At 37.8% G+C, this 12,645-nt stretch overlaps 1 protein-coding gene across 7 annotated transcripts in view; it reads left to right on the top strand.

Moving 5' to 3' along the window:
- The window catches only part of MAGI1 (membrane associated guanylate kinase, WW and PDZ domain containing 1), a 550,433-nt gene extending 540,108 nt beyond the window's left edge, over positions 1–10,325 (top strand). For 6 of the 7 annotated variants that reach the window (XM_056524555.1, XM_056524556.1, XM_056524557.1 and 3 more), the window contains 3 exons: positions 101–247; positions 2,554–2,692; positions 8,268–10,325. In XM_056524555.1, coding sequence (XP_056380530.1) covers positions 101–247; positions 2,554–2,692; positions 8,268–9,043 — 1,062 coding nt within the window. In that variant the 3' untranslated portion in view covers positions 9,044–10,325. Of the gene's footprint in view, positions 1–100; positions 248–2,553; positions 2,693–6,987; positions 7,077–8,267 lie in introns of all 7 variants that reach the window. The other variant, XM_056524559.1, reaches the window with a different exon arrangement.
- The last annotated feature ends 2,320 nt before the right edge of the window (positions 10,326–12,645 follow it).

Here is a 12,645-nt window from a genome sequence, read left to right as displayed (position 1 = left end):
TTCTGTTCAGTTAGTTTTCTCCATCTAAGTTACTTGGAACATAGTTAAGACTGTATAACTTAACATAGTGACCATTTATTTCCTTTTTTATTGTTTGCAGTCAGAACAAGACTTTTACACAGTAGAACTTGATAGAGGTGCTAAAGGATTTGGTTTCAGTCTACGAGGAGGTCGGGAGTATAATATGGACCTTTATGTTCTGCGCCTTGCAGAGGATGGACCAGCTGAAAGGTGTGGGAAGATGAGGGTATGTATCCATTTACACCTATTTTATGTTCAAATGTTCCATTTAAACAAAGAATTGTTGAAACAAATAGGGCTCCTAGACAACCTTGGGATAGGCATTGGTTGGTTGCACTTCATCATAACCTTTCAAGTTTAACAGTCTGGTAGCATGAGAATCCTATTTTAAAGGATTTAGTTGTTAGGAATGGTTTCACTGTTCTTCCTCATCTTACTGTTACATTTTATTTACAGTTTCTCACATATTGAGCCACACGGAGATCAGGAGTCCCTCTCTTTCTCTCCACTATTTTAATGGCTTTTGATCTGGAGAAGTTAAGATGACCATTTATATCATGGTTGCCAATTGATTTATACATATGTTAAAGTGGCTGGACCCCCAAACCCCAAGGGGAGCTGCTTTAAACATTGATTCGTTTGTAAACTGATTTCTACTGGATAAACACAAGTGTTACTTTCCTGGCCTTTTCACCAAGTAGATTGGTACCTGTAAAGAAATGTGTACATAATATATTTTCTCTATGCACTTCCATACGCCGGTACAGTATGTTAAGAGAGAGGATTAGGAGTACATAGACATCCATAGAAATACATAGAAGAGGGAAAATGCATTGCTGTAGTAGTCTTGTTTTCTCTTTTTACATATACAGACTTATGGAAGTGCATATAGGAAGTATATGAAGAACAAATAATAAATACATTTGATCCCATAGCACTATGTATTAGTGACATGTCTGGAGCTGAGTGGGAGGGACTACTTTCTATATAGGTCAGTGGAGGGAGACATTTGAACTGAGCACTTGTAACTGTAGTTACTAAGAGCCAGATTGTGATGCTGGGAAAATACAGCTGCTTCCATGTTAATACTGGTGCCTGCCCACGGAAAGTGAAGAGACCAGAGAAGTAAGAAAATAAGCTAAAAAGGATGATAATGACAGCGAATAGTATAAGGTTTTGCATGAATAGAGTTAGAATAGTCATGTGTATTACTGCAGGGCTTTTTAATTTTTTTTCAAATTTATTTAATAATAAATTATATATTTCAAAAGTAAGTAAAATCTGTTAAAGACAAGTCTATTTTCACATCAGTCGTTGTTTATCACTTGAAATGGTAAGCTGACTGGAAGCTGTTAGTGGTTAAGAGGTAATGACATCTATAATTTTTTTTTTTTTTACTTTCTTTCCAGTAGTAGAAAAAAATTTAAAACAAAGTTGGGAATATTCAAAGACTTGTGCATTTAGGGCTCTTTAATTTGCACCTTAAAGAGTGTTAACTTCCCCTCATTTTCAGAAGTGTATTTGGTCTTTTGAAAATTTGGGGAAAATTGCACAAATAGCACATCATTTACTATCACTATTTACTGACCACGCCCTAACCAAGACACTTTTAGAAAAATTGTCTAACAGAGTGCAAAATCGGTTGCTAAATATCTGAATAACCGGCACTAATAGTGTGCACAGCTAAAGCAAAAAAAAGTGTCGCTAAATTCTCTGAATACCCCCCAAAAATGTTATAAACTTCAGGGATAAGGTAGCTTCCTACTGGACAATTGCAAAATTGCTTGGAGAAACGCACCTAGTGTAAACTGAGTGGTTTCATACCTTCAGAGTTCATCCTCAAAGCCTGGCCAGATCCAACTGAAAGCACAGTTTATATCCACCACCAGACAATTAGTAATGTAAGAGGAAATCCATTCTGTTATTTGGCCCCCCGGGTTAACTGCAGTCCAAAAGATGGATCCACATAGGTTCTCTGTTACGGATTCGGTCACCACCCCTACTGCTTTTATTAACACGTTCAATGCCTGAAAATCGTAGGGCAGAAAATAAATACTTAGAACATGCTCTTAGATAAAAGACCACTGACAATTGTCAGACATGTTCCTATATTCTTTTTTTTGTGCACATTTAGTGCGACCTGTATATGTCAAAGAACATGCTAACCAAAAAATACAGTATATAACAAATTTTGTGTTTCAATTTATGAACCCATGTATCCAATGTGTTTTTGAGTCAACAGTAACAATACTCTCCATGCATTGCTCCGCATATTTGCATACCGTGTTCCGAGATTCAGAGCACTTATGGAATCCACTCACGAACAACCTTGTTCTACTCTGCTTTTTACTGATATTTTTTTTTCGTATGTCCTGCATAAAGCTACCATGTTGCCAAAGCTTTTGTTTTTTTTTGTTGCTATGTGCTGACCCACCTATCTGTGAGAGGATTGCCATGCATAGCAAAGCCCAGATGAGCTGAAAATTTTTGCCTTGTATACATTTTCTAAAATAAAATTGTCTTCACTTCTAGGTTGGTGACGAAATTCTGGAAATCAATGGGGAGAGCACAAAGAACATGAAGCATGCTCGGGCAATTGAACTTATTAAAAATGGCGGCCGGCGAGTGCGTCTGAGTCTGAAACGCGGGGACGGTTCAGTGCCAGAATATGGTGGGTCAAACTCTGAAAACATTCCTTTGCTCCCTACCATCACTCCCTGAATGATCTCTCTCTCTGTCAAGAATCTGGAGCAGGAAATACCTTTTTTCTTTTTTTCTTTTAATCACCAGTGTCTTACCAACTTTTGCGAAATATGGTTAATTGCTTCGCTTGTACTGATTTTTTTCCGCTCTCCTCAACCTCTTCTTGCTTCTGTGGACTTGGGGCTCAGTAGGAGGAAAAATTAAAAAAAAAAATCAACGTAGCATCTTTGGTGAAGGAGAAACTTAAAACAAACCTTGTCTATTTGTTAAAACTCAACTGTGTTGAACTGTGCCAAACTGTTTTCATCCTTTTTTAACCAATAAGGAACCCATCATTTCAAAAACAAACAAAAATCCACACAAAACCAGAAAAAAAAAATTGTAAATCTTACTGGAAAATTTCACACGTTGACTCCTTCTTAATTTGCCTGCGCTGTTGCATAAAGTTTGTGAATTGTCAATTTTCTGCTTTTTCAAGCAGTGTTTAACCAGATAACATACAGATTTTATTTGTCAAAAGCTTAAATGAAAAAAAAAAAGGAAATTTTATTTAAAAGAAAACTATATGCTATCAGGGAACTGGATATTCAGAACGTAATTCTATTTTACGTGAGAGGATGTTCTAGTGAAGACTGTATTAAAAAAACTTATATTGTAAAATATTCCTATTTAAGAGAATTGCTGATAGGGCCATATATATATTTATATATAGGCTTTTCCCAACCAAAGGTCTTTGAGGTTTCTATGAAAGCTGATATGAATTCATTTCAATTTTAATTTATGCCACCATAAGCCCATAGGACCTGTTACAAACCGTCATGATCTGCTTGTTACAATTGCTGATGGATAGATTTTATTAAGTGAGGCTGGGATCTAGTAGATTCTTCTCTGCATAGATCCTAGATAGATGCCATCTTCACTTTGAGTGAAAAAAGCCGTACAGCATGAATGCCAATACAGGCTGCATTGCAGGTGGAAATTTTAGCAGCATAGACATGTGACTAACAATATATCATATGTACATATATATATATATATATATATATATATATATATATATCGTATATATATATATATATGTATATATATATATATATATATATATTTAAAGGGGAAGCATCAAATTTATCTTCTGACTGCAATTGGCAGGAAACAACAACAAAAAATCACAGTATATTTAGTAAATAGTAATACAGTTTATTGTAAATGTACAGTTTAAAGGAATAGTAATCATAAAAACAAAAAGTTACTTTTTTCAGAAACGGTGTCCATAGTGTTGTAGCTTTGCCTATGTAAGTAAAATGGTCTAAGCTGCAACACTTGACTTAGTCCACGAACGAGAGGGGTGTTTTTTCTGGTATTTTTTCAGACCTATTTTCTAATTCTGAACGTCTTCTGTAACCTTATATGTCATTTTCTCTTTAAATGTTTTTTGAGGTTTTCGAAACTGAAAGTACAGTATGTGAGGTAGAATGGTGATCATGGGTGCAGCATTTTCTTCTCTATCTGTCCAATCTAAAATGTTCAAACTTAATCGATGGTGCAAAATCTGCCAACAATTTAATGTATATGGCAATAGGAAGACCTCATCAGCTGTTTGTTCTTATGGGACCAGAGGGGATCAGTGATGTCAGATGTTTTCTGCTCATCAGTTCTTCCTGGGGATGAGTGTAGATAAAGGGGTCTGGCAGCTTATCAGCCCTTTTTTGACATATCATGCTTGTTTAGCCCAGCATGTCAGTAAGAGTATGGGAGGAAATAATTTTCAGTCATAATTATTTGATGTGTATGGGCAACTATAATAAGTTTTATATAAACCCTTTCCTTGGGTCTCTTCTATTAGCCGGAGCAAAGTTCTAGAGAATCTGACACATCCATGTATCACTCAGATGACCAATGACTTTAAAGGGCACCATGTCAATCTTTGTGAAATAGAAATAGTAAGTGGTCCCTTTACAGCAGAAGTGCATACGGAAATTATCTTTCTTTTGGGAAAGGGGCCATCGGTAACCGCTTTAAAGGAGTATTCTGGTTATTTTTGGAACTATGCCTAGGCAGGTGTTGAATAGAAAATAACATTTACTCACCTCACCTGTTCTCCTGCCACCAACATTCTCATAGAGCTCTCTGGGATCAATAAATGCTGTTACCTGTTCAGACAATCAGATGCTGAGGCTGGACACCACAGAGGCCATTGATTGTCTGAACAACCGCATATGACAACCTCAAGCCCAGAAGTGCTGTGCATTGAGACTGGGAGCTCTATAACAATGGAGGCAGCAGGCAAGTTTATATAATTTTTTATATTTAGGTCTTAAATAAAATAATCCCTTTAATACAATCTTGGTTAAGACTGGAGCCTGAAGTATTGCATTGGCAGCTTACTATGCAGCTAACGGTTTGGCCCATTTACTCCACCTTTAGCTTCATAAACATATATGGACTGAATAAAAAAATGATGTTAAACATATAATGTGTCCAACAAAAGTTATACAGTTGAACATTTTACCTTTTGGGGCACCATAGACAAGCAAAATCAAGCCCATCACTAAATCCCTTAAACCCCAGTATTCTGTTCTTCCATACAGGAAAGCTTGTTTTCATAGCAAGATCTTTCATCATGCTGAAACATTTTACACACTTTGTAAATGTGTGTTACAGTATTTCTCCTTTTGCTTAAAGCTTTTGGCCTTGCTCTTGCCATAAACCTAAGGCCTTAGAGACGGAGACTCTTTTCTGATCCTCACTTTCCCCAACGTCTTTGACAGTCAGCAGTCCCTTTTCCCCAGGTGCATCAGATTGTTGGGCTCCAACAATAAAGGGGTTATATGAGTTCACAATTTTTTTTTTCTTTATATATATATAGCTGGGTGCATATAAAAAAAATTGATACTCACTTTTCCCAACCACCTGCAGCTTCTATTCCATTGCCTTACATTGCCTGCTCTTCTAACTCATTCCTTCTTCATCTTAGCAGGAACTGCCTGCTCAGAATGAGTGCTTCAGGATACTGGGGTAGGTTGGTATCACTTAGGTTTTTTTTTTTTACATAAGGCTGGGTACAAGGTAAAAACAAAAATGTAGTGAACTTGGCCAACTTCTTTTATGTCCACAGATAGCCTTACTTTCATATTGGTTTGTGTAACTCTAGCTTTAGGTGTCATAAAAGTGTTAGTTAGGAAAGCGATGCTTCCCCTTTAATGAATGGTTGCCAAATATAAAGATTTTTGAAAAATTCTGATGAGATTAAATGTTTCTTAGCAACTGTGCTGCAATGTATTATTATTATTATTTTTTTTTTATATAAAATCATGAAAAAAGCAAGAGCAGAAATAATGATGGAAAGTGAACAAGGTCCACAGCATCTAACAGACACAACATATCACCTTTAGCCAGTTATAACTATACGAGGGGAAAAGCAAAAAATAGCCTCAGAATGAACTGTATAAGATTGCAATGCTGTTGGCATCTGTTTTCTGTATATATTTTTACTATTGATTACTTATTGGTTTCCCATTGAGATGCACTGTATTGTAAATTACCCGTTGTATGACTTGTCCTGTTGTGAGGTTTTTTGCCTCTATACGACATGGCTGTTGCACTGACAAAACAGATAGGAAGCCAATTAAGTGAAAAAACTGTGTTTATTTTATTTTTTTATTATTATTTTTCCTGTTTTAAAAGAAAAGTCAGAGACTTTGAAAGTTGTGCTGCTAAAAAGTACAGGTGTAAAAGGTCACGGGGTCACTTGTTCCTTGGTCCCTATTTATTACAAATGTGAAGTTCCAGCATATTACCTCTTAAATGGAACATGCTTCACAGTGAGGCTGTATCATTTTGTAATGAGTTTTTGTAATTTAATTTTACTGTTGTGGTCTGCTGTGGACTTGTATATATAATATATATATATATATATCTATATATATTTTTTTTTGTTGAATGTAAATGTTTTTTTTTTTCTTGTCTGTTTCCCGTTTTTGGATAAAAAAAATAGTTATTCTAGTCTTGTCTGTTAAAAAGCAAAAATTCACTTCCTAGATGCCTAATGTCACTATAGAAACTGCAGATTTCACAGCCTTATTTGGATGTCATCTAGCCAACCTGGTCGGAATTCAAAATAAACCATCCTGAAATATGAAGATTGAATAATTTTTTTCTCCTTTCCTCTTTCAATATGTAGGGTTTCTAAATCTTCTGCTTTTTCTCTTTCTTTCTCTCTGTTTTTCACTTCTTCTCTTGGTGCGGGGGCTATACCTTCTTCAGCGATGATACCTCCTAATATCGCTGCATGTATGAGAAATGAAAAGCTCGGCGAGCCTTGCATCTACCTTATGGGCCAAAATCAAACTACGGTTTGTAGCTAAATCACTATTAGGTGTTTCTGTGCTGTGGCCTAATTATTACCCATTGCTTGTGCTTTGCTAAATAATCTAAGTGTACAGCAACTCATAAACACCTTGCATTTCCCTGAACTGTATCTATAAGTACACTACTGGATGTTAAACATGCAAGCCTTGTTATTCCATTGCAACCACATTGCAGAATTATGCTTGCAAGCTTAAGTGATACGTTTTTTTACAAAAACAAAAAAACAAACAAACAAAAAAAAAAGTCCTCTTGTGCTCGTCAATCAGCAACACATTAACAATGCTGGTTTTGTGGTGTCAGGTTTGTATGTGTTTTTTCTAAAACATCATATAGTTCCATTATGAAATAGACACTCAGCTAGTATCCCAAAAAACATAAAAACATTACAGTCATGTGTTGGTCAAGCTGTGTATCAGATTCGATCACTTCCATACCACAATATCTACTATCTACTACTGAACACTATTGGAAAGGGTGGGTGGCGGCTTACCTCATAGGATTTCCAACAAGATATGAAAGGGTCTACACCAGTGTTTTTTCAACAACAATTTTTAAGCACCTCCAACAGGTCATGGTTTGAAAATGTCCCATAGAGTAAACATCAATAATGATTCCCTATGCACTGATAAGAACTAAATCACTTGTGCAATACTACTAAAATCCTGATAACCTGATATGTCGGGGGTTCTTAAGAGCCGGTCTTGCAAAACGTTAGTCTACACCATTGATGGTTGGACATTTGTACAGGCCCAACTTTTAAGAGCCTAAGTATAGCAGTTTACCAAAAATTGTCAATAGTGTAGACTCTAGTTACCAAAAGCTATCATATGCTTCATGTCACACCAGGATCATCTACTCCAGTAAGGTTATTCTTCCGAATGTTTTATATTTAAGGCAAATGCATTATTTTGGGGGATTTTTGGTCATATTATTAGCTTGTAAGAAAGAAATAACATTTAAGAAAAAATCCAACGGTAGGTTGAAACAAACTTTACATAACTAATTTATGCACTAAATAAAAATCCTTGCAAAAATATATTAGATTAACAGGCTTCAGTTATACGTGTACTGACCACGTGCACCATAACTAATGTGCATTGTAGACACTAACCTAGGTGAGGAGATCTTTCATTTGCATATCTACAAACAAAACTAATTTTATTTTTCCTCTCCAGAACCCAGCAGTGACAGCCCCACAGCCAGCTCACAAAATCTTTCGAAAATGAACACACTACCATCTGAAAGACATCCCATGCCATTGGAGTTCAGTTACCCACCTAATACTCACAAATCATTACAGCATGAGGAAAAGCGGACTTATGTCAAAGACCCTAAAAGCAACAGGGACTACAACAGACAACACAATGACCATCACACTTGGAATGGGTCCTCTAAAAATTATTCTGTACAAATTAGCCGCAGGGACAGGTCCCCTGAGGCACGGCATCCAAGGCAAGGGGAAAAAATGGTGGTGAATGGACAGAAAAAAATGTCTCCCGAGAAGAGAACTGAAGCGATGAGGAGCACTGAAAATACTATGGAAAAGAAAGAGAGAGAGAGGTATGAACGAAGGAGAGATGATTCTCCTCGAAGAACAAGAGAAAGATCACCTGTGCGAAAGAGGGATGGGTCACCTAACCGAAGAAGAAAGTCACTAGATCGGTTTATGGACCCAAGAAGATCACCTGACCGAAAGAGAGAAATTTCTCCTGAAAGGAGAAGAGCAAAATCGTCTGACAGAAGAAGAGAGAGATCTCCTGAAAGAAGAAGAGACCGCACACCTGAGAGGAGAAGGGAGAGATCCCCAGACAGAAGAAGTCGAGATCCAAAATCTGGCAACAGAGATCGGGATGATAACAGTGTGAAATATGACACCATGAGAAGTTCTAAACATTCGTCAGCACAGCGGAGGAAACCCTATAAGGAATGTAGCACAGATCTCAGTATCTGATACATCTGATGTCACATTCCATTATTTGAGGAGGCTTTAAGAACAAGAAATTCTTAATAGTGTCTTACTAAAACACACAACACCTAATGATCCCAGAGTTTCATGAAATGTTTTATGCAGAAGAAACCTTACTACAGAGTGTTGTGCCTGATGTATATTAAAGAAAGTATTTTTGATGTATCTTTTTTTTATTTATTTGCCAAATGTAAACCCCTAAGAGAAATAACATGTTCTTCGAGAAGCTATATTATTGACAATGTTCATTTATGGACTTTAATTTCCAGACATTTCTTCTGTCGAACATGTTCATGGCACTGGAAGGCAAGTCGCAAGTTTTTTCTTGTGTATTATTATTATTTTTTTTTTTTTTTTTTGCCTAGGCTTCATTAACACATTTTTTGACTGTTAATTACTTACATGCAATTAATGATTTCATTGACTTAATTATGATTAACTGAACTATGGATCATAATTCCATTGGCTGGTGGTGGGAGCTATTGAAATGCAGAAGACTCGATCGTAAAACAGGGAGGTAACTATGAAAAGATACCGGTGACTACTATTGTAATGAAGGACATATACAAGCACACTTCGCACAAGGATACTCATATGGTTTTGGTTGTTAGGTGGACGTGTGGTGGTGGGGTTGAAACTTATGAATTATACCTGCCAAAACCTACTTGCCATAGTTATTGAGAACACTGAGTGCTTAAACAAAATCATAGCATACTTCTACATGATCATAGGGTCTTATAGTAGCCAATCGTTTATTGTGCTAAGATATTCCTTTGGCTCCTATCCTTAAATACCCAACTATGTTTTGTTTTTACATTTTTGCATTTTTATGAACAATGGGGAACGACTGTGTTCCGGTGGGAATGTTGAGTTGTATAGGTCCCAATGCATGACCTAAAATCAAGTATCAATTTTTTTTTACTTTTTCACTGTAAGTTTTCTACAGCAGCTGTTGTCACGTCTGCTGTGTATTCTTGGTCCAAGATAATATTGCGTTACTGCCTAGCTGAGCCGAAATGTCTGCCATCGCTCTGAATCTGCTGCTTTTACAGTGCATTGGTGTAAAAAAAAATACATATTTTCATACTGACATGAATAAGCATTGCGAGTCTATCACTGTTGTTGCTATGGTACTGTACAAAAAAATGGCCAATCATTGTGTGTACAGAGTTGAAATTGTAATTATTCAAGCTTGTTAAAATAACAAAATGCCTTTTTCCATGTATAAAAGATACTTTATGATGATAAAAAAAAATCATGCAAGGAATGTGATAAGTGTTTATATTTCTGAGAATGGAGAAAAAAATTATCGGGGATATATTTTGATGTAAACTAAATCAGGTATGTAAAGGTGTATTTTCTTTTCCAAAATCAAAATAAAAAATTTAGTTTTTTTTTGTTATATCTATTTCCCCCCCATTTTTTTAGACTAGGATTAGGCTACAGCATTGTGGACCACCATGATAAAGCACTTGTATACACCCTTCAATCATCATATCTTGTACCTGATCCATGGCGTTCTTCTATGTCTTGATAAAAAGAGGTTTGTGGGCCAATCTTTGTTTAAATACTATGCATAGGTTGATTCAATGCTGTCCATGCCATTGCTTTATTTAACATTTGGGAGTTGATAAATGACTTTGATTTGATTCAAGCTGATTGTGGACTTTGCCAGTACAGGCTTCCTAACCTGGGACAGAACACAATGTATGTAGCTAGACAAGCAAGTCTGTGAATGCTATTTTTATTATAAATAAAGTTTTCAATACAAAATGATCATTGTATTATAAAAGATGAAGCTCCACAAGTAATTTTTTTCATCTAGGAGGATATAATTAAATGGTTGAGATGCTATTATTGGTTTCTTGACTTGGCGGTTTTCTTTTTGTTTCTACGACACAAAGCAAAACCAAAGCTAACCTTTCAAATTCTTTACGTTCTTGTATTGTTTTCCAGGCAACTGCTTTGTAGTGATTCAACATTTCGAATCATCTCATCTCATATCTTTCTGACTTTTGCCAACAGCTACTATAGCAGGATTAAAAAATATTTTTAAAGTTGTATAAAAAGTATTGGAATGAGATATTTGCTTTTTTATGTCAGTTTCCATTATGGTTCGACTTGAAAACAGGACATTATCAGTATGGAACATCTTTACTTTACCTCAGATATATAAGAACATATTGTAAGTCTTAAAGTCATGGTTTTGTACACTCCAATTTGCATTATTTTGTGTGCTAGGTACATAAAGAACATGAAGGTGTATTCAAGATGGACAAGCAGCATCTTCTCTTCACTCTACTTTACAAGTACATCTTAACCTCTTCAGGACACAGGGCATATGGATACGCCCTGCATTCCGAGTTCTTAAGGACACAGGGCGTATCCATACGCCCATGGAAATACGGACCCCACCGCTAGCCGGTTGGGGACCGGAGCCGGATGCCTGCTGATATCATTCAGCAGGCATCGGGGCATATCGCCCAGGGGGGTCATTATGTCCCCCCATGTCGGCGATGGCCGCAGATCGTTGGACAATTCAGCCCAGCGATCTGTGGCGGATTCCGGGTCTCTGACGGCCCCGAACAGCCATAGCTAGCAGGGGTGAGGTGGCACTGGTGCCACCTCACAATCACCCTGATTCGTCGTCCGGTTTACCGGCCGACCAATCAGGGCACCTGCTGCGGGTGTCACTCCCGCAACCCGCTCCGCCCCTCTTCAGGAGGATGTGATCGGGTGCGGGTAGAGGACCCCGGCAGCTGGGGACCCCAATCCCCAGCGTCCCTGTTGCGGCGGTGGCGGCGAGGGACTGACCTGCAGCGGCGGCGTGGATCAGCAGTTGGAGTTGAGTGACAGCCTCCTGCTGTTGCTTAGCATCAGCTCCCAGCATGCAAAAAGGGCATGCTGGGAGCTGTAGTTATGCAACAGCAGGAGGCAGACCACCACAAATCCCAGCATTCCCTTATGGGCATGCTGGGACTTATAGTTTTGCAACAGCTGGAGGCACATTTTTTCTATGGAAAAGTGTACCTTCAGCTGTTGTATAACTACAACTCCCAGCTTGAACAAACAGCTAAAGTGCATGCTGGGAGTTATAGTGGTGCATCTGCTGGTTGCATTAATACAACTCCCAGCATGCCCGTTGGCTGTCGGTGACTGCTGAGAGTTGTAGTTTTGAAACAGCTGAAGGCACACTGGTTGTGAAACTCAGAGTTTTTTTTTTTTTACCTAACTCAGTGTTTCACGACCGGTGTGCCTCCAGCTGTTGCAAACTACAACTCCCAGCATGCACCGTACATGCTGGGAGTTGTAGTTTTGCAACAGCTGGAGGCACACTGGTTGTGAAACACTGAGTTAGGTCACACACTCAGTGATACATAACCAGTGTGCCTACAGCTGTTGCAAAACTAAAACTCTCAGCATGTACTATCTGTCAGCGCATGCTGGGAGTTGTAGTTTTGCAGCAGCTGGATGTTCCCCCCCTCCCCCCCAATGTGAATGTACAGGGTACACTCACATGGGCGGAGGTTTACAGTAAGTATCCGGCTGCAAGTGTGATCTGCGCCCGTGTGACTGTACCCTAAAAA

This window comes from Hyla sarda, chromosome 6 (assembly GCF_029499605.1).
Source record: "Hyla sarda isolate aHylSar1 chromosome 6, aHylSar1.hap1, whole genome shotgun sequence".
Taxonomy (NCBI): Eukaryota; Metazoa; Chordata; class Amphibia; order Anura; family Hylidae; genus Hyla; species Hyla sarda.
This window is presented reverse-complemented; position numbering and strand designations above follow the sequence as displayed.